Below are 23,757 nucleotides of genomic sequence, written 5' to 3'. Positions count from 1 at the left end.
TGGTCAACAAACATAACACCTGAGATGTAGAATTACCAGTATTACACTTATATTATTACATATTCTGTTACGTTGAATGCTGTTGGTCAGTCCTGTATCTATTTTTTATGCTGTAATAAACATATACATTTGCCGCAATGTATTAACTGCATTGCCACTTCCCTTACAGTTATGGAAGAGGTTCTTATTAATATGATGTTTAATTAAACATTACCAAGACTCACCTTCTCCACCATCACTGTATGATGCACTGGAAGAGCCACAATCTGCTGATTCTTCTGGGTCTGAGGTGGTTCCTTCTTTTTCAGAAAGGGCAGACTCTGCTTGTAAGTTCTCATCTGTCTCTTCCATATCGCCAAGAGAACCTTCAGGAAAAAAAATATTATTGTTAATAATACATTGACCTGTAACGTATCACTCCTGAATGTGATACAGGATTGAATATTATCATATTCAATACCAAACTGGGTAGCAGCTATGAGGTTCCCAAGGCACAGGGCTGCAACTTTAAGGATCCCAAGGTACAGGGCTGCAACTTTAAGGATCGCAAGGTACAGGGCTGCAACTTTAAGGATCGCAAGGTACAGGGCTGCAACTTTAAGGATCGCAAGGTACAGGGCTGCAACTTTAAGGATCGCAAGGTACAGGGCTGCAACTTTAAGGATCGCAAGGTACAGGGCTGCAACTATAAGGATCGCAAGGTACAAGACTTGAGCTATAAGGATCGCAAGGTACAAGACTTGAGCTATAAGGATCGCAAGGTACAAGACTTGAGCTATAAGGATCGCAAGGTACAAGACTTGAGCTATAAGGATCGCAAGGTACAAGACTTGAGCTATAAGGATCGCAAGGTACAAGACATGAGCTATAAGGATCGCAAGGTACAAGACTTCAGCTATAAGGATCGCAAGGTACAAGACTTCAGCTATAAGGATCGCAAGGTACAAGACTTCAGCTATAAGAATCCCAAGGTACAGGACTTTGGCTATAAGAATCCCAAGGTACAAGACAAGACTTGCTTTAAGGATGGTATCCTAATAACACATGGGCAGAACAGTGGCTTAATGGCCAGATAGGTCTTTCCTGAATTTACTCAGCTTCCTATAGAAAACTTTGCATATTACTTACAATGTAAATTATAATCAAGGAATATGGGCCATATATCCTGATCCCAACCTCATAGAGAAATGTCTACTAAAATATTAACTACTCCATAAGCCAATAGCAGGTACATTTTCCAAGGTCTGAGGGTACAATCACTCGTGGTGTTCTGTCTCATGCGTTTTAGATGCAAATGACGAACGCCACTTGTGAACGCAATCTGAGAATTAACTGATCTGTCCAATTTGTAAACCCATTTGAGGTTTGCAATACTGAATGTATTCAATAGGTTGGACTGGATGATTCTGCTCATCTCCATTCCATGACACTGATCGACTGGTCTTTAGATCATGACCCAAATATTCCTTGAAGACAGCCACACAAGTTGGTGTTCAAGTGGAAAGTGTTCTCATCCTGCGTTCAGACCACAGAGGCTCCCTGACTGCAGGCATGTATATTTACGCAGAGAGAACAAAGGCTCCATAATCTATACATAGCGCACAACAATGAGCGTGGAGAAAGCCACTGCCAGACCCTGCACAGGCAATTTTTCTAATTCTGCTAATTTCAGTTCCAGCACAATTAAAGTCTGCACTGATAATGCTGAGAAACAATCAGCAGCTAACAAATCACTTTTCTTCTCTTGTAAATGTAACATCGTTAAGCTAATTTCTTCGTTCACGGCTACACGGCTCCTGGGTGTATGATAAAGTTAACCCCTGGCTGTCTGGTCACGTGGTTGGCCATGGAGTTAAGCGGCACTGGTACTCGGTGGAGAGGCTGTAAAGAGCTAGAAAGCCATAGTACATAAATACCTGACTTACAGTTGACCCCTAATTAAAGACGGACCCCTCTGCCCACTGTGACCTCTGGTGAAGCTCTCTGGATGCTTTACTATAGTCCCAGGCTGCAATGATCAGCTGTAAGGTGTCTGTAATGAAGCTTTATTTATAATCCTTGGTCCCATTACAGCAAAAAATGTTGAAACTCCGATTGTAACTGGGACAAAAAAAAAATTTGTCTGGAGCTACAATTTTAAGATTTACAGTTTCGACTTCTACTTTGATGTATCTTGTACGTAAGCCGGGGAATGCCTGTATAATGAGTTCCACCTTAGTGCATCCCAATAATAAGACCATAAGACCAAGAGAACTCACATTCTTGGTATTTGAAAGGAAACACATGTAGAGTTATGGGGTTAATAACAACTAGAACGGGAGTTATTTCCACAAAGGTTCATACTAGTGTTTTCCATTTCATAAATCACTGAAACTATAGATTGATGGACACCAATGCTCCCCAACACCCCACTGGCTACATGTCCTAATATTTTACAGCACTTTGTAATATTTTGTCTGTTATCTATGACCATTCTAGAACCACCGACTTCATTCCTAATGACTACCTGTAAGTTCTCTCAAGCACAATGGATGAAGCAGCCCCAAGGAATACAATATGAATATATGTGTATTATAAATGCAGTCTATTAGACATACCCATCCAAGGACCATTGTCCAACCATTGATAAAATACTGTGCCATGCAAAAGTTTGAATAATGCAGCTGATAAAGGATTTCTCAATTTTGCATCATTGTGATGGAAGCAGAAGACCAAGTTTATTACACAAATACTTTCTGAAGTTCAGATATCAGGAACCCTCCAAAGCACCGTCATAATACACCATCCAATTCCAAGCATTAAGGTACCCAGTCCAACTGCATTGTCCCCATTACATGTAAAAAAAAAAAGGCAGACTTTCTATACAGCAATGGGTTAATTAACAATCTATAAAAGCAATATTTTCACACCCTGTCTAGATTCCTCCCATAAAACAGCGTGCATGAAAAGTGCCCTCAGAGGCTAATGGAAGAGCCCCGGTTAGGGAACAAAGAATCTTTTCAGCGAACTTTAAATTCTCTCCCGATAACAATCTGAGATCAAACGCCTGCCGTTCAGGCCCAAGATCAATGCAATGAATTTAGTCTTCTGGCAGACGTAAAAAAAAAAAAAAAAAAGATTATAAAGGCAAAATGTTGATATCTGACCCAAATTTTATCCCGTTCCCTTTTCACTCTGCCTGCTGTTGTCTTAACTGCCCTGACGTTCTGAATCGAAATATTACAACCAATCATGAGGCCAGGCTATGGAAATCCTGAAATCTATAGAAAATAACAATATTATCAAGAGAGAGAGAGCACTAGCCAAGCTGTGATACCTATGAATGTTCGTTTAGCCACTATATTCCCTGCATGTTGTGATTATTGGGACATTAATACCGGAATCTGATGTTAACGCTTATACAAGACTTGAGCGATTGCAGCCTTCATTACCACTGACTGTGGGCTCAGTATAGCAATGCAGAACAGAGCAATCCTGATATCTAGACAGATATGCCATGTGCCTACTCCAGGCAAGACCTTGGCAAAACCTTAATATCTTGGGAATATTTTGTACGCCTTTATAGGTTATACATAGGAAAGCAATCCTTTCTCCCTTCTTCTGGTTCTACGTACCTGAACCACTGGAAAGTTTGTGCCCATTTTTTCCATTATCGACAACTGGGCTCAAAGCCACCAAGGCTGGCAACAAGAAACAAGTTGCCAAGGCATGTGGTGGCAGTGGGGGAAGGAGTGGAGAGAAATGCCTGTCTATGCTCACTTCCTGGGATAGCTGGCACTTATCACCTCTCGCAGGCATCCTCCGACAGACTGATCTGTCTATTCTTCATTAAGCAAATGCGCTGGGAAGGGAATGAGCACATAATAGCCATTTGATTTGCAGAGAGATATTTTGCATATTGGTTTGTCGCTGATAGTGGAATTTCATCAGCGTCCTTTTTCATGGTTTAAAAATGGAATTACTCGGCCGGTCACTGAAATGTAGAGAAGGGGGGGAAGGGGGAAATCGCAAGCCATTACACAAAATCTCTTGCTATTATTATTATATTCTACTGAAGGAGGGGGGGGGGAATATGTGCTCCCTCCACAGACTTGTCACAGTGACGACATGCCAGGAATTAAATGTGATACAATTAACACATTAAACATTTTATCTTCACTTTAAAATGCACAAGCATTATTTATGATTTTCCAAAATCAACTTTACTGCCATGCATTCACAAGAGTGGAAGATGTAAAACTTACATGAGGAAGAAAATAAGTTTAACCCTCTCGTTATATTGAGCCGAATCTAAACGTAGAATAAGGGTCATGTTGCTTTTAAATTATTATTTCCCAATCTATAGTTTTATTGTGGCAAACAACCCATTATTATTCTCCAATTCATCCATAATACACAAGCTTAATGGGGACCGAAATGCGGCTGCACCATTTGTGGGCGCATATTGGTCCCCATTAACGTCAATGGCGCCCGGTCAAGGTGCAGTGAACACTCATTCTCTCAGCACGCGTGATCGTGACCGTGATCGGCGAAATATAAGACATGTCCTATGTTTCCCCATGTTACATCGGCTGCCCTGTGCTGCTCTATGCGCTCTTCGGGTAAATGTACATGTAGTCTTAGAATAAACTTTTTATATTAATGTTTATAATGTAAACACCTATTCTCCACGATAGAGCATACAAGTTATTCATCATCTTTGGTGGCATCTGAAGCTCTGAACATTCTTCCAGATTAAGCTATAGTTGTACATATTACAATTTCTGTGTTACAGCATAGTTGTACTAAACGAAAGGAAGTTTATAGAGAAGGAAGCCAGCTCAATAAAAACATGAAGACAAGTGTATATTCTGCTGAACAAATGAGCAAGGAGCCGCAGCAGTCATCTGATCAGGTCAAATTATCCTCTTGTCAGGTTGGTAATGCCAAGCACTTTCAGCTCTCTACTGCTCACTCAGTGGATTGAGATATAATTTATCCCTAAATCCCATCAGCATCCTACAGTACTCCTCGCTGTACAGCGTATGTGATTAGCTATTATTAGACGGCATCTGCCAGCATGCCCTATAGATGCAGGCTTTCACAGAGAAGTTAGACAAAAAGAAAAAAAGTTTTTTTCAGCTCACCCATTTCTTGTAGCCACGTGTTGAGAGCCGGTGCTCGGACAAACTGAGCCGATTCAGTGCATATTCAGGGGAAAAGTAGGTCAATCCAGCAACCAGGCAAAAAATATATTAAATCATAAGTATAAAACTTAGTTTTTATTTCATCCTTTTAAAAAGTAGGTTAAAAAGGTACCATGGTAATGACAGAAACTGACGCGTTTCGAACTAAATGCTGTTCTTAATCATATGATTAAGAACAGCATTTAGTTCGAAACGCGTCAGTTTCTGTCATTACCATGGTACCTTTTTAACCTACTTTTTAAAAGGATGAAATAAAAACTAAGTTTTATACTTATGATTTAATATATTTTTTGCCTGGTTGCTGGATTGACCTACTTTTCCACAGAGAAGTTAGTTTATGTAGAATAGTGCTTTGGATCCATCGTCCATATTATATACGAGGAGGGAAAAAAGGGGCATGATGTCCCATCTTTTATTAGCTCTCCAACTCTGCTTCAGCTGCAAAAGCTGGACTACTGAACGGGCTGTATTCCAAGTATTGCTTAGACATTGTTATGTGTATGACTGCAGAAATTGACAGATTTGCTTTTCAAGAATCTGAAAAAGATGGGAGCCAATCCTTGTAATGGCGATCACCCGGATGGTTGGATATTGCAGAGTTAAACTTCAATGGCGGAAAACTTTAATCAGAACAAGTAAAGAATGGTGGGAGGTTAGGACAGGGTACAGGAGACAATCGAAACAAAGGATGGGGGGAAGCTACGGTTCAAAGGAGAAAAGGATTTCAAGCAATTGTCTGAGAGCTTCACCCAAATTAAAGGTCGCATTAACTTCTTTCAACAGTGAAATAATAAACCGTTTCTAAAACGCTCCTCGTTTATCCACTAAATTAAAAAAAAAAAGTGGTTTAAAGAGAAAGAATTTCAGGCTGGCAAGTGAAAGACCAATGCCGTATCAGAACTCAGGCATGCAGACAAGAGCAGGCCGATAAGGAAAGCCGATAACAGAAAATAGTAACACATCCCAACTTTCCCACCAGCCTGGAGATCATGGGAGACGGACAGCAGTGCACTACCACTTTCTGCACAGATATCTACTGTATCCCTCCTGCACTGCACACATGCGCTGCCACTTAACACTTAGGTGCCCTGTGGGGAGCTGCACAGGTCACTAAAGGTTTTTTTGCAAAAAATAAAATGTACTACATTCATAATTGGGGCCCATGATACTTTGTTGTAGGCCTCACTGTGAGATATGTTCTTTCTGTACACACATTTCAGTTAATGCCACAGAGTCCTCAGGGGTGTGGCTGTAATATCCTCCCATGCAGAGCTGCCTCATAAAATGCACAACAAATTTAACATATATACCATCCATATCCTCCTTTATGACTCAAGGGTGATGACTACTACAGAAAGATAATCTAGGAACCTCAACCCACAACTTTCCTGGCAATGGACCGTATTTACTAAATCTGCTTAAGAGACAATCAGTCTAGTCTACATTACATTGGCAAGCCACGAAGCTAGTGCTGTCTGTATTGCATGCCATCGAATCTCCTAAGACAGATAAGTTACCTTCTGTTTCTTATTATAACCTATGAAAATCAAGGTGACCTTCTATATTAGCGATATTTAATATACACCAACAAAGAATAATGGCAGCCACCATGTCTCTTCACGGGAGAAACAGGCCCTTGGCTTTTAATGAGTCATGAGCATGCCCTGATTTTAAAGATTCTAATCAGATTTGAATGAGATATTCCCACACCCAGAACTTGCAACCCACAGAACCCACAACACGTTTTCTGGATTTTTTTTGTGGGGCTGGAAGTATGCATTCTGATTGGTTGGGAGGATGATAGACAACAAGGAAAGAAGAAGTAACAGCAAATAACTGAAAATTCAGATTTTCAGAAAATATGTGATATTTTGTATTACTTAATTTTCATGTTGCTATTGAAAATAAGGCAACATTTAATGAATTTACCACAGGTGAATATGCTTGTTCATAGATTTTTGTTTCACTGTTGTCTTCCCACAATTTTTTTTTCTAATAAGAATCAAAGAATTTATATTCATGATAATATTTTGTGTAGATTTCCCAATACCAATTTTTACAAGCAGTTGTGCTGATTGGAGGATAAAACAACCTAAAACATTGGATATATGTCGATGGGGCTTTTGGACTGCCACGGCCAAAGCTACTCCATTGGCCAGGCTTAGTGTTTGATTTTTTATAACAAAAATTGCTAACACTCCTGGACTGCCTTTGTTTTTTTAGATTCTCTAGTATGTATCAGAAAAACAGATAGTACAGAATCAGATGAGGAAGGAAGAATCAAGGAAAAAATTCCCAATGCACTCAGCATTTCCTGTCTGCAACTATCAAAAATGCTACACTCTAGATCCAATTGTTATGAGCCCAAAGGCCATTTAAACTATATAAGCTATACAAGTAACATTTTGGATTCTATGGTTGATTTTGAGCTCCAGGATACAGAACATTGATCCATCTAAGATTTTTGTAAATTTTTCAGTTATGATAACAAAAAACAGACTTATGTAAACAAAACTAAAACAATTAAAAAAATATTCTCATAATTGCTACTAAGACTGTGACAAAAAGCAGCCTAGAGAGTAGTGAACTCTTAGGAACGAAGGGGAAGCTAACTCGGTCCTCGTCCTCTTCAAAAACTGTCAGTTCCCTCCACAGGTCATAACCCTGAATTCATCTTCACATTGGACTGAGGACAGCCACTATCCAGCCAGCAGATGCTTCCTATCAAGCCCTGGGGAGCTTAAATAAGACTATGCCGCTTGTAGAACAAGGGTCTGATGTTTATCAATCACTTTACAATTAAGGGTCTGGGGGAGAGAGTATTATCTGTGTATATACCACTCTTCCTAAGACAGCAGAGAAAGGTCAGAGGGGTCTGATCTCCAGTGGATGACTGTGAAGAAGCATCACTGACCTCAGTGTTACACCTGTCTACTGGGCAATGAGGGCAATATCACTAAGATCTCATATACATGAACATATGAAAACGGGCGTACATACATATAACATACAGCCAACCATTTTAATGGCCGTATTGTGCAATGTACCGTACAATACCGTGACCTAGACGTAAAAAACATAGAGCATGTCCAATAGTCAGCCATCCATGATTTGCCAGGCCAGCGTATTTTATACGCATACGGCACACATATGGTGCCATACGTCCTCATACTGGAAAAAACTCCCTGTATTTACAGCCAAAACACAGCTGTATACACGGAACAGGAAATAACATGAGGCCTAAGGCCAGAAATGTACAACTATTCGCTATTATTCAATGTAACACAGTTTGCTGGTCTGGAGAAGTCCGACATTTGATAACACAAGGCAAAGAAGAAAAGACATTAACAATGATCTTAGAGAATCAATGGTTGCTGCCTATTGAGCCTCCTATAAGGGCTATAAGGCCATTTACAACACAAAATGAAATTTTTATATAGCGGTAACATATTTAGTGAAGGTTTACAAATCATAAGGTTCATATACAGACAAAAATGATACATAACAGAGTAAGGAATTTATCAAATAAATCTAATCATATAAATGGAAGGTAAAAGAGCTTACAATCGATCAGCCATCTAATATTCAGGTCATATAACATCTGTGTGAGACAGTTACAGCATATGTAGAGATATAAAGGTGCTTACAAACACAAGGCTGGTTTTAGAAGATGGAAAGTCCTGAGAAATTATGTAAAAAAATGTTTATGTATTAAACAGGATTTGGCAAAAAAAAAAAAAACTGGGAACTCAAACTGTACTACATCTACTTTCTGCATCAACGGCAATGTATAGATTGCAGAATATTGGCTTCTATAGTACTTCTTTCTTGGTTCATTGAGCAAGCGAATGCTGTAATTCAACAATACAGGGCAGCTATGAGGCCCCCCTCTTCTGCCGGTAACAGGGGGTTCCAGAACTCAGAACCCCCACAATAAGACATTTATTCCCTATTCTGTGGATAGAGGTTACTTAAAAAACAATAGGAAGGAGGGCACTGCTCACAAGATTATAGAGTACAGGTAGGCAGTAGATATAGTGTGATGGGGTAGGAGAAGTAGAGAGTTTTAATGATAATGGTGATCAGTTTAAATTGTATTTAAAGGTGGACAGGCAACCAGTGGAGAAACAAAAAGCATACAATTCACAGGGTGGAATTTATTTTAATCATTATCAACCAATACAAATCTCCTATTGGACATGAACTATGATCTGCAGTATGTAATGTCATTCAATAAAAACACTGAATAACTAAAAGCCAACAAATACTAATAATCATTTAATTTAGACTGGGTACGTCTCTCTCCTAACCTATAAACATTAGTTATAGAAGTGGCTTCTTCTTTAAAAGTTTTTTAGTAAAATGTTGTATGCATGTGTTAGGCTCTGCTTTGAGTATTGATGTTATGTTACTTCTTTTGGGAGCAGTAGATGAACGTGGACTACCCCACAAGGCCAATGTAGATGAAAGTGTTATATAGGTTAACTATAGACAGCTCAGAACAAAAGCTGCATACAAAACCTGAAAATGTATCCCAACCTTACAAATTCTTTAGTTGAAGAAACGTCTGACACAATTCAATATGTGAATATTTTTAGTAACTTTGATGCTAAGCAATTTTGACGACATGAGACTGAGTTTTGGCACAAAGAGGTCAGAATCTGCTTATTACCATAGGTGCCACAAACCTTCTGTATTTACTAACCAACCTTAACTCTGCAAAGTTTGGGTTAGGGATCGGATGCTGCTTTTTATAATACAATTAAATTGACTTTTACTTTGGTAATGGAGCTGTTTCCTCTTTATTAATACAGTGGGTGCATGTTCATTCTTTTCTTATCATTCAATTTCAGTCATTAACATGAAGCAGAACCAATGAACATATTTAGGAAATAAAATGCAACGTTTATTAAAAAAAATTGTAAAAGAAAATACACGTTAAACTATATTTTCTACAGATTAAAATAAAATCCCATTGAGAGCGGGCAAACAATCCCCAAATGCAGCCTAATGCTATATCTTTAGATTTATTCTCTTCCGAGGGACCCTAACCTGGTAATAACCACAGCTTCCCGGCCTTATCTGCCAAGTGATCTGGTTACTGCCTCATAAAGTGTGAGCGCTGGGTTTAGTTGTTATCTGCAAAGAGACCACAACTGGGACATAATCTCCAGCAGACACACAGCCCGCCTGGCACAAGGGTGTGAGTTATGAGGCTTTCCTCTCCTGCAGAATAAACATGGCATTACTGCAGCTATAAAAGATCACTTCCACCTTAACACCACTTAAAACAAACAGGCTGTTCCAACTTTCTTTTATGTGATCCGCGACTAGAGAATTAATGGTCTTACAAGAGCAGTGGCCACGGTTATCCTGATCCGAGCCTGTAGCAATGTGTACAGATCCATAACAATTAGCTGTACTTGTGTCTGGGTTTCATAGTCTGTAAACATAAGATTCAAGATTCTCCAAGAAGGCAGAAAGATCTCTGCTCACCAAAATCTTCTTGACAATTAATTTTTTTTACTATACACTTCTATTCTATGACATAATTATTGATCAAGGCTTGTACTCCATTGTTCTGATATACAAGCCTGAAATAATCACAATTCGCAACGCCAGAAATTGCAATTATTTTCCTCTCACACCACCTCCGTGGCAAGTGGGCATGGAGTGGTGTGAATGGGGTGCACCGGGCAGGCCTGAACGGGCACAGGTTAAAGATCAATTCTATGGCAAGGAATTATACAATGGATGCAGCTGTCTGACGGATGATGCGCCAGCATAAGATAAATTTCCCTCTATGACTCCAGATTTATGGTCTTGTTGCTACAATTAGGGTCAAATAACTTTTTTTAAAAGCTGTGGCCACACACAGCGAAAATGTAGGGATGAATATTCTGCTGTCAAATAGAGCAGATTTTGCTGCAGATCTCTGTAGTTACCTTTGCAGTAAAAAAATAAATAAATAGATAGAACTGACACAAGGCAGATTTATATTATCTAACACATATGCACCTGCTTAATGGAAACTTGTCGGATCCCATGAAACAAGCACAGCGAACGGGAGTCCTTGCATCATACTTACATAAACCGAAAAGGAGCACAGAATCTTAACAGTGCAGAGGTGGCTGTTTGGCCGGCAGACACAGACAGGGACTACTTGCCTCATATATCACTTTGATGCAAGGACTCCCGTCCATTGCACTGTACTGGGCCAATGGGATCTGATCAGCACACAAGAAGTCACATAGCATTGCTATACATTATAGATTTTACAGATCAATACAAACAAGCTCACATTCAAAAAGGGACACCCAATCTTTATTATGTATTAGGTACTTTTAGGGAGCTAAAGGTAAAAGTAATTGACAGGAATTGTAGAAACCCATAATGATCACAATGTTATTTCACAAAGCTTCAGTCCTGAAAATCTCCTGAGATATTGACATTATGGATATCTTCTAACTTACTGAACATGTAAACTATAGCTCATACATCACCTCCTATGTGGTGTAGTTTTGCGATTAAATTTGCGTTCTTTTGAAAATTCTCAGTTGATTAATTTGGTGTTACACGGTATTACACACTCAGTGGTGTGTTTTTCTGCCATTGCGTGACTTTAGAGTTGCGTTTTTTCTCGCTATAAAAACCGCATAAACAACGTTTGCACAAAACTTTGCAACAATTGTACGCCAAGAAGTTTTGTAGGACTAATGATAAATCTCCCCCTTGGAATCTGTGATTTGCTAAACTACATATATAGTTTCTTTTTCAGAAGAGACCATGTAAATGCCATAATCACATAAGGCGGTGGTGGTGCATAAAACATGTATTGTTCTCAAAAGTCCTTTATTTCAATTGAAAGTTATAAAAGGGAAAGCTATTAAGACACAACTGTTGGGGAGGATGATCCCAGTTCCTCCAGGCACCTTTCTCTGCTCACCTCATGATAATTAACAGATTGTTAATAAACGATATAAAGAGGATATAAATGAAGTTAACAAACCTCCATTTCTTCTTTAAAGACTTTCGGTTGTTCAATGCCTGGGGGGTGTAAAATACCCTAAAATATTTTGGCATATATCAGAAACAAACAGCAAATACTGCTCCATTGACTGTAATAGGTCAGGTCTCCTCTGCAGGGCCCTGTACAGGCACAGGAGGCTACATTCACACAGCCGCATGCAGGACGTATATACGGCCGATATATGTCCCCAATAGACAGCAATGGCCGCACGGAGCCCTACGGGAGCGGTACGGTGCTGCACACGTGCCCTATTTTTTTCCGTATTACGGCGCCGTGCGCTCACCTCCTCTTCCTCTCCCCGCTGGCTACGGTACGGCGAACAACGGCAGTGTGCATGTAGCCTTACAGATGACTCCTAGTTCCAAATGGACCACCTAGCCACTGTGGTCACAGGTGAGGCAGCAATGGTCGACATAAAAGTACGGAGTTATTCATCTTAAGTACAAACCTACAGAATCTTGTACGTATCAGGGGGGCTGCCGGTATGTATGAGACCAGAAAGCTGGGAATTTCAGACCATGTAGGGTTGTCACCCAGCTTTACCTAACCCCTGAGCGATAGTAATTATAAATAGCCTGTCAGAAATAGATTATTAAAAAGTCTGTAAAAGGTGACAACCATAATGCCATCCCAAATAATTGGGCAAAGCACTGATAGAACAGATAACACTGTAGAATAGTAATAAATTCCCTGGGAATCTCCATGATACCTCAACTCATGGCGTATCACAGTATCCTGGCTGTAACAACCCCCCTTACTGTGACTCCAGGCAGCCCCTTGAGATGGATTGCATTGTGCATCTGCTGTAGAAGGCTGATAGCGTCCTCGGCCTTGTCCTAATGCTAAGCTCTGCCTCTAATTAGTAACCCTTTTCTATCCAGATAAGATAAACTTCTGCTGACCTTTTCTATCAGTTGCTATGGAGACACCATTGCCCTCTTGTCATTAATAATTTTAGAGATTAAAATAGTAAACGGCAGATGGGGGGGGAAATATAAAAGGGGAGGGGCATAGATGGGGTGGGTGTCAAAATGTACCTTTCCTGCTTCGGGAAGAAATGTTATCGGGTGCTGTGTTATAGTCAAGGCAGGTGGTGTCATTCACACGTGTGGTGCGGATAGAAATAGACAAGCACTATGTGGAAGAAAAGCTATTTTCTCCTTTTATGATGTAGATAAAAAATGAAGATGTATATTGTGTGGGGAAATATTATAATAAATACATTAGCAGAATGTGTTGTTTCTTTATTTCATAGTTTGGAAATTTCTGCTAATGGAGACTCGTGAAGTGGTCATGCCACTAATGTGATGTGTCACAGGCACAATCATGATTGTCTCATGGACATCTTTGTCATTGGTGTCATCATCAAACCTGGGTTGTCCATTCAGTTCCAAATTGGCCATATGGACATCACAGAAGGATGCTCCCTACCATTATGGTTCTCATTATGTGCAAAATGAAGTGTGACATCAACCCTTGTGGATGCAACCATGCTTTAAATGTGGAAGCAAACCTTTGGGAAAAAGCTGGACCTCCTGTTAGCACCGATTACTGCAAGATCCCTTTTCTCTAGAAGGTGAAGACTTTATGAGACAACCCATTTAGAAGGGTGGTCATAAAAGGTATAATAATTGGACTGCACGTGACTTTATAGAATGGTATTATATAAAATACATCAGCAAACCCTGCCCCTTCTCCATGCCTTGACAGAGGAAAGTTGGGTTTTGGCTATGCCAGAGGCCTTGGGTTAGACATGTTTGAATCTGTAGATTCCGAATAGCTGGAGAGTTAAACTAGTGAGCCTGATGAAACCGGCATGGCAAAGACCTTCTTACTGAAACAATTTTGCCAGAATGTCATAATGCGAGGCTACTCTTGGAACCCGCTATTCAGATTAACATTGTGTATCTCAATGGTGAGCACCCCACTCCATAAGCATCCCCTGGATAACATTTTATATGATTATATTCCCAACCCCAATCTCCCCAAATGCCTAACCTTTTTAAATAAATGAAAATAGGAGCATTCACGGCAAGACAGAGAAGAGACAGCGCAAAACAATAAGAAAAGAGACACGCTGACGGAGCAGGAAGATAATGTGGGGGAAAAAGATAAAAAAAACTGCGAAGAAAGGAGGGAGAGACAGAGGGGGAAGATAGAGAGACAGAGGTAGGATGTAGAGAGAGGGAGCCTGAGAAAAAACAGCTCCAATGATATCTGGGAGATTGGTTTCAGACGAAAATGCTCTCCTTGCCAAGTCTCTATCCCATGTAACTGGCGTGTACTCACTCAACATTCATCACTGCCTGAACTCTGAAACTTTATCAGCTCCGCAGCATGGCGCCATCTCCAGGCCCGGCCATTCTCAGCTCTCTGATAAAGCAGATAAAAGTCTGATAGATTACAGCAGATTGTTACACTTCACGGCACACAATTACTAATACTAATAGTGAGCCCACGTTCTCCAGAGCAAGGCTGGGGGGAGAGGGGGGTGTGGAAGGAAGAGAGTGAGGCAGAGCAAGGAGAAAGACATCACAATTTGGCCACAAAAATAAAGAGAATGCAGAATACAAGGAAAGGAAAGAAAACGGAAGAACTTTGTGCTGGTCCTCGCAGAGCACTGATAGATTTATGGGACAGAGGTGGCAGAGATAAAGTACAAAACAGGAATTAAAAATTGCTTGATAAAACCGTAAAGATAAATCTGCAGTCACCCATTCATTAGCTACTACTGGAAAAACAGGCGTCACAGTGGCTACAACCACCTTAATTTATAATAACCAGGAATGTATACGAGACCCTGCTTCATGAATAATTGTGACATAATAATAAAATGATCTATGCTTGCTGTAGGTGAATGAAGGAGAGGGTACACCACCACGTTTATGCAGTTGAACCAAAATTGGTAGCACAAATCACTGATGTCTTTTGAATTTGTGTTACAGTGTATCAATGCAGGTAAAATTAGCTCAAAATTGTTAAAAGAACTATGTGAGGTTTTGCTGTAGTTTTTTTTAAAAATTTCATACTGCTGGCCTAGACTTGGAGTACATTCACACGTTGCGTTCTGACCCCTCTTTTTAGACACATGCATCAAAACCCCTTCAGTAATCATCATCAGATTGGCATGGGTCCAACCTGTGATCAACCAATTGTAGAGCCACAACTGAAAATTTGGTAAATTTGAATTGGTATTGACGACCTATCAATAAGTTTTTATGTAGTGTCTGACTATATATTATTTTTGTGTCTAAACCAATGCTATTACATGCAGTTCTTGGAACAGTTTACAGTTTCTGGCACCAGACCACTAGAAGTCCACAACTTACTTATGCACATGGGGGCAAAGTTAAGCCATCTGGTCAGTATAACTAAAGAACTACCAAAGCTGATATTTAAAGAGGACCTGTCACCTGTAAAAACTGCACTAGTGCTACAACATATGCTGCAATGTTACACTGCTAGCGTTATCGGAAACCTCTGATAACGCTAGCAAACACTGCCGTGCTGTACAATAGAAAACACCGGACCGCACTGTAAGAGGCTGGGTGTATTCATGAGGGGGCAGTCCGAGATGCTGCTTCATCCCCGGACCGCCTACATAGGCCTGAAGGCATGAAGCTCTGCAATCACCACCCCTAATCCCACCCCCTCATGAATACGCCCGACCGCTTACAGCACGGTCCAGCGTTTTCTAATGTACAGCGTGGCAGTTTTTGCTAGCGTTATCTGCGGTTTCCGATAGTGATAGAAGTGTAACACTGCAGGTACTGTTGTAGCACTAGGAGCTGCTTACTTTTGTTAGCAGCTCCTAGTGCAGTTTTTACAAGTAACAGGTCCTCTTTAAATGAGGTAAGTGTAGGTAAGGTTTCATTTATTCATTTTGAAAAATTTTTTTTACCAGATCCCATGCTATGGGGCCTATCCCAAACAACCCCTTTAATACTGGCAGTGAGAAAAAGATGTCGGTAAAAATGGTGCATCAGACCTTATTTGGTATTGTACGGTGTAGGCATAAACCATTCAGTATGTCCATGCTGACCCCTGTTACCTATTCATTGGGCCTTCAGTGAGCAACAGAACTGAATTACGAAACGATCATATTTTCTTTTACATCATATAAATGGCAGGGATACATTACACATCTTTTACCTTGGGAAGAGTTGTCATTAAAGGAAACCTACCATCATAAATCTACCAATTAAGGTAGATCTGATGGTAGTTTGCTAGTAAAGTTATAATCCCTAATCTATCTTTACCTAATCATATTATTATTATATTATTATTATATAATACTTTCTAAACTACACTTTATCTACCTTATATGTTCATTTTCAATTATTATTTGTTTTTCATTAACTGTTAATAAATTGTGACCTCAAATCCAAAAAGCTACAAAACCCATTAACCCACATTCGGAGTGATTCTTTCTGTAACCGAACAACTGGGACCATGTAAGATGCAGTGTCCATTCTCTGTCTGCAAGGACCTGTATAATTTCTATAAATGCCTGGCCAACACATGCTCTCTTCTCTATTTTATACATTTTGTAGAAGAAGCTAAATGTGTACAGATGGAACGTAGAATGTATTATGGATTTTTATTCACCAATTATTAACGTACATAAGCTGAATTTGTTAAAGAACAAAGAGCAACAGAGACAGAGAAAGCAGCTGCATATTTCTTAATTTATTGTTAACATTTTATCATGGGCTCCATGAATTATCAGAGTGGCTATTCTCTGTTCCTGGCATTTTGGTGGAGTGAGATAAGGTAAAAACAACAGCAGTACTGGAAGAGTGAGAACAGGCAGATAGATAACATTGATAGAACTCCTACACCAAACAGCCCCCATGCTTATCTCGGCTTTTTATCTTCCCTTCCCTTCCCCTTCGATTCCCCCCCTCCCCCTCCTCCTGAGGAGCCCCATCACGACTGGACCAAAGCCTTACAGCTGAACTTTACTCTGCTTCTGATACCGAGGTGCAAATAACATGGAATGATCGCCCTGTGATAAGTGGAAGATTAATTGTAATGGCGCGAGATAATAACAAGTTTCCACACTTCCCCAGATTGTGGATTGTGTCCTGTGACTAGAATGCTGAAAGACTTTAGCATGGACAGGGTTAATAAAGTGCCACATCACCAGCTGCTATGCAAGCAGCAATATCTCCTAGAAAATTCACAAGATGGAAAATAGTGGTTGTAGTCATATTGTAAAGAGAATGGCTGATACAGAGATATTAATCAAATACTAATTATATTCGAAATGTGATTTCTGTATGTAGAAGTAAACTAGCTAAAGCTATTCCCTCATACATACTACTGCGAGTTCTTCCTTCACAAACAGGAGATCATGGCTGGTCCACAGAGTGTGCTTGTTCCATTTCTAAAGTGTAGCAGAATTTATTTATGCTGTCCCTTATTATGCATTCCAGAAGTAGCAAGTAATTGTTGTGTTCTATGTATATACGGTATTATAAATTTATACAGTATTATGCTGATGAACTGTATAAAGGCATGTTGGTAGGTGAAGGGTATATAAAGTATATGTGACTTATCACTGTGACCTTTTAGTCACTTTACAAGTAGCAACGGTGGCTGAGTGGGCGGCACGGTGGCTGAGTGAGTAGCACTTCTGCCTTGCAGCACTGGAGTCCTGGGTTCGAATCCCACCCAGGTCAACATCTGCAAAGAGTTTGTATGTTCTCCGTGTTTGCGTGGGTTTCCTCCGGGTACTCCGGTTTCCTCCCACACTCCAAAAACATACTGTTAGGCTGTTTAGATTGTGAGCCCCATTGGGGGCAGGGACCGATTTGACATGCTTTGTGCAGCGCTGCGTAATCTGTGTGCGCTATATAAATAAAGAATTATTTATTAGCAATAAACTACATAAATCTCATTACTTACAATTTATATAGTGCCATCATATTCCACAGCGCATCACAGGTGCAAACAAAATAAAACGTTACAAGGGACTGTTTTGATCTATGGAATTTTTTTTCAAGAGAACAATATCCTTAAAGGGGTTGTCCGAGTTTAAAAAAAAAAACTATATGTGGCCGGGAGCGGGCTGACTAAAACAATAAAGATGTACTTACCTCCCGGTGCCCTCCCGTATCCAGTGCTGCTGTTGCTCCGGTCCGGCCGCCATGTAAACAAACATGGCCGCCGGAGCAGCGCTGGACTCAGTTCAGGCCGGACCCGACAACCTTCCGGCCCCCATACACAATGCTGTGTATAGGGACGGATAGGCGTACCCGTCCACGGCCGGCCGGAAGCTGAGTCCAGCGCTGCTCCGGCGGCCATGTTTGTTTACATGGCGCCCGGACCGGAGCGACAGCAGCGCTGGATACCGGAGGGCACCGGAAGGTAAGTACAGCTTTATTATTTTAGGCAGCCCGCTCCCGGCCACATATATTTTATTTTTTTTTAAAACTCGGACAACCCCTTTAAAGTGCATTCACACGTTCAGTTTTTCAGATGCAGTTTTCAAAACTGGAGTGGAGTGAAAAAAAGGGAAGCAGCACCTGGCAGTGATATATTCTCACCCATTATGATCCAAACCTGCTTTTGGCTTTGAAAACTGCATCTGAAAAACTGAACGTGTGAACGCACCCATAGAGTTCTATAAAATGATTTAATATCTTTTTATAGAATTATGGTTTGGCTGGATTCACACCACGTTTTATGTATACCCTAAGGATATAAGTCGGGAAAGTGGCTTAGCGTATACATTGACAAATAGTGGCAGACAGAGGCATAGTTGTTGCTTCTGTTTGGCCACTACACATCCTGCCCATCAAAAAAGCAGGATGAAAAGACATAGCAAGCTACACCTTTCCATCCTGCAGCCTCCCAGGTGAGTGACATATGTGCTTAGCGGAGACAATGAACAGTTATGGGGAGCGGATATAGCGTATTACATCTCCCCCAACAGCCCTGCCGAGCGCGTACGTCACTCAGCAGAGACCCAGTGATGTCACTATGCATATTAGGACAGTGACATTCCTCTTATTCATCGTCAGCAGCCAATCGCCAGCTGCTGCCAGTGTACACAACCACCCCCTGAATTCAGGGGGAAGGTGGGTCCCGGGGCGCCATATCCCACTGTATAAGCATAGAGTGGGATACGTCTGTCCCATATGTTGTCAGGACATATCGGAAATTCTCCTGACGTGTCCTTACAATGTATGACCCAACTCATAGTGTGAACCTAGCCTTAGATCCAGTAGTAAGGCCATACTGGAAGATGTAGTATTATTTTTATTAAATAGATTTCTATTACGGTCATGTTTTTAATGGTCATTAACATTTGATCATGATCGGGTCATATGGTAGTATATACTGTTTTATGGCTACAGCATAATAGAACCGATTTACAGCTGTCCCTGGTAGGTGTTTCAGAAGAAGTAATGAATCACATTGCTTCACAGCTCTCACATAAGGAAATGTTCAGAGAATCTAGGCAATATCCATGTATTGTATTCATTATACAGGCAGTCCCCGGGTTATATAAAAGAAAGGGTCTGGAGGTTTGTTCATAAGTTGAATTTGTATGCAAGTCGAAACTGTATATTTTATAATTGAAGTTCTAGACAAATTTTTTTCTTTTGTCCCAGTGACAATCGGATTTTTAAAATTTTTGCTGTAATTGTCCCAATGATTATCAATAAAGCTTCATTACAGATACCTTACAGCTGATCATTGTAGCCTGGGGCTAAAGTAAAGCTTCACCAGAGGTCACAGTGGGCAGAGGGCTCCGTCTGTAACTATGGGTCATCTGTAAGTCGGGTGTCCTTAAGTAGGGGACCACCTGTATTATGGCCATGCCTAGTGGGGAGATAATGTAGAGATGTCTAGCATCCTATGTATATAGTCCAGGTAATATCCTCATGTATAACATTGTATTATGCCTGTGCCCGGTGGTGAGGTAATGTAGAGAAGTCTAGTGTCCTATGTATATAGTCCAGGTAATATCCTCATGTATAGCATTGTATTATGCCGGTGCCCAGTGGTGAGGTAATGTAGAGAAGTCTAGTGTCCTATGTATATAGTCCAGGTAATATCCTCATGTATAGCATTGTATTATGCCTGTGCCCAGTGGTGAGGTAATGTAGAGATGTCTAGTGTCCTATGTATATAGTCCAGGTAATATCCTCATGTATAGCATTGTATTATGCCTGTGCCCAGTGGTGAGGTAATGTAGAGAAGTCTAGTGTCCTATGTATATAGTCCAGGTAATATCCTCATGTATAGCATTGTATTATGCCTGTGCCCAGTGGTGAGGTAATGTAGAGAAGTCTAGTGTCCTATGTATACAGTCCAGGTAATATCCTCATGTATAGCATTGTATTATGCCTGTGCCCAGTGGTGAGGTAATGTAGAGAAGTCTAGTGTCCTATGTATATAGTCCAGGTAATTTCCATGTGTTTAACTCTACATTATCTCACCACTAGGCACAGCCATAATATAATGTTATTCACATGGATATTACATGGACATACATAGGATGCTAGACTTCTCTACATTACCTCACCATTGAATACGGCCATAATACAATGTTATACACATGGATACTACCTGGAATGTATACATCGGACACTAGACATCTCTACATTAACTCACCACTGGGCACAGACATAATACAATGATGTCTAATATCTTATGTATACAGACCATCCAGGTAATATCCTCATGTATAGCATTGTATTATGCCTGTGCCCAGTGGTGAGGTAATGTAGAGATGTCCAGCATCCTATGTATACAGTCCAGGTAATATCCTCATGTATAGCATTGTATTATGCCTGTGCCCAGTGGTGAGGTAATGTAGAGATGTCCAGCATCCTATGTATACAGTCCAGGTAATATCCTCATGTATAGCATTGTATTATGCCTGTGCCCAGTGGTGAGGTAATGTAGAGATGTCCAGCATCCTATGTATACAGTCCAGGTAATATCCTCATGTATAGCATTGTATTATGCCTGTGCCCAGTGGTGAGGTAATGTAGAGATGTCCAGCATCATATGTATACAGTCCAGGTAATATCGTCATGTATAGCATTGTATTATGCCTGTGCCCAGTGGTGAGGTAATGTAGAGATGTCCAGCATCCTATGTATACAGTCCAGGTAATATCCTCATGTATAGCATTGTATTATGCCTGTGCCCAGTGGTGAGATAATGTAGAGATGTCTAGCATCATATGTATACAGTCCAGGTAATATCCTCATGTATAACATTGTATTATGCCTGTGCCCAGTGGTGAGATAATGTAGAGATGTCCAGCATCCTATGTATACAGTCCAGGTAATATCCTCATGTATAGCATTGTATTATGCCTGTGCCCAGTGGTGAGATAATGTAGAGATGTCTAGCATCATATGTATACAGTCCAGGTAATATCCTCATGTATAACATTGTATTATGCCTGTGCCCAGTGGTGAGATAATGTAGAGATGTCCAGCATCATATGTATACAGTCCAGGTAATATCCTCATGTATAACATTGTATTATGCCTGTGCCCAGTGGTGAGGTAATGTAGAGATGTCTAGCATCTTATATACCGGATGCTAGTATGGGCATAACCAGTGGTACGACCATGTTAAATTTTTTAGCATTCTACGTACAAAGTATGGTATTTCTATAGTGTCATCATATTCAACAGTACTATACAAACTAAATAAGGGTACCCCTGAGGAAGTCATATGTTGAGACGAAAAGCGTGGGGTACGTTTCCCCTAACCCTGCGTCTTACTACCTGCCATCCATCCATGCCAGCTCTTTGTCCACTCTTTAGCACCAGTTTTCTCACATTGGTACTGTATGACCTGTCTTTTATATGCATTAGCGATTCATTTGTACCTCTTGCTTATCTACCATCGTGCCTGGTGGTTCAACTGCACTGATTGTGCTATTCTATTGGATTTTCATTATATTCTTACTTGCAAGTTTGGCAGGAGACAAGGCTTTGCATATTGTTTAGTGGCTTTTCACTTGCACACCATATCATGGTTGGCAGGATTTAGGGGCAATATATGTAGGACATTGCTTTGTACCCAACTTTGTCCACATACAGGTGCCATGTTCTGCGCACCTTATTGGAGTGTTTTTATGTTTTTGCACTGTGATATATACTCACTGGCCATTTATTAGGTACACCATTGGACCCAATTTTGCCTTCTATGCCACAAAGAATTGAGGCACTTCAGATTCAACAAGGTGCTGGAAGCATTCCTCAGAGATTTTGGTCCATATTGACATGATGGCATCACACAGTTGCCGCAGATTTGTCGGCTGCACATCCATGATGCGAATCTCCCGTTCCACCACATCCCAAAGATGCTCTATTGGATTGATATCTGGTGACTGTGGAGGCCATTTGAGTACAGTGAACTCATTGTTATGTTCAAGAAACCAGTCTGAGATGATTCCAGCTTTATGACATGGCACATTATCCTGCTGAAAGTAGCCATCAGATGTTGGGTACATTGTGGTCATAAAGGGATGGACATGGTCAGCAACAATACTCAGGTAGGCTGTGGCGTTGCAACGATGCTCAATTGGTACCAAGGGGCCCAAAGAGTGCCAAGAAAATATTCCCCACACCATGACACCACCACCACCAGCCTGAACCGTTGATACAAGGCAGGATGGATCCATGCTTTCATGTTGTTGACACCCAATTCTGACCCTACCATACGAATGTCGCAGCAGAAATCGAGACTCATCAGAACAGGCAACGTTTTTCCAATCTTCTACTGTCCAATTTCGATGAGCTTGTGCAAATTGTAGCCTCAGTTTCCTGTTCTTAGCTGAAAGGAGTGGCACCCGGTGTGGTCTTCTGCTGCTGTAGCCCACCTGCCTCAAAGTTCGACGTACTGTGCATTCAGAGATGCTCTTCTGTCTACCTTGGTTGTAACGGGTGGCGATTTGAGTCACTGTTGCCTTTCTATCAGCTCGAACCAGTCTGCCCATTCTCCTCTGACCTCTGGCATCAACAAGGCATTTCCGCCCACAGAACTGCCGCTCACTGGATGTTTTTTCTTTTTTGGACCATTCTCTGGAAATCCTAGAGATGGTTGTGCGTGAAAATCCCAGTAGATCAGCAGTTTCTGAAATACTCAGCCCAGCCCTTCTGGCACCAACAACCATGCCACGGTCAAAGGCACTCAAATCACCTTTCTTCCCCATACTGATGCTCGGTTTGAACTGCAGGAGATTGTCTTGACCGTGTCTACATGCCTAAATGCACTGAGTTGCCACCATGGCTGATTAGAAATTAAGTGTTAACGAGCAGTTGGACAGGTGTACCTAATAAAGTGGCCGGTGAGTGTATATGATTAAAGATTTTGATATTGGTCATTTTTCTGCATATATTGATATTGGTCTTTTCTTGTTTTGTTTGGGATAGTATTTTGATGGATGACCACCCCACCTGTGCAGTGCCTGCCTCCTTCTCTGTGTTCTACAAACTTACATAAATAAGACATAAAAGAGCAATATCATGGTCAGATGACACAATAAGATTGAGGGAACTG

General features: G+C 40.7%; 1 protein-coding gene across 3 annotated transcripts in view; it reads right to left on the bottom strand.

The window, feature by feature from the left end:
- The window catches only part of ZFPM1 (zinc finger protein, FOG family member 1), a 74,939-nt gene that overhangs the window by 31,494 nt on the left and 19,688 nt on the right, over positions 1–23,757 (bottom strand). For all 3 annotated transcript variants that reach the window (XM_072117103.1, XM_072117104.1, XM_072117105.1), the window contains exon 2: positions 225–365. In XM_072117103.1, coding sequence (XP_071973204.1) covers positions 225–365 — 141 coding nt within the window. The remainder of the gene's footprint in view (positions 1–224; positions 366–23,757) is intronic.

The sequence above is a fragment of the Engystomops pustulosus genome, chromosome 7 (genome assembly GCF_040894005.1).
Source record: "Engystomops pustulosus chromosome 7, aEngPut4.maternal, whole genome shotgun sequence".
In the NCBI taxonomy this organism is placed as follows: Eukaryota; Metazoa; Chordata; class Amphibia; order Anura; family Leptodactylidae; genus Engystomops; species Engystomops pustulosus.
The sequence above is the reverse complement of the archived record's forward strand: the minus strand, read 5'-3'. Positions and strand labels throughout refer to the sequence as shown.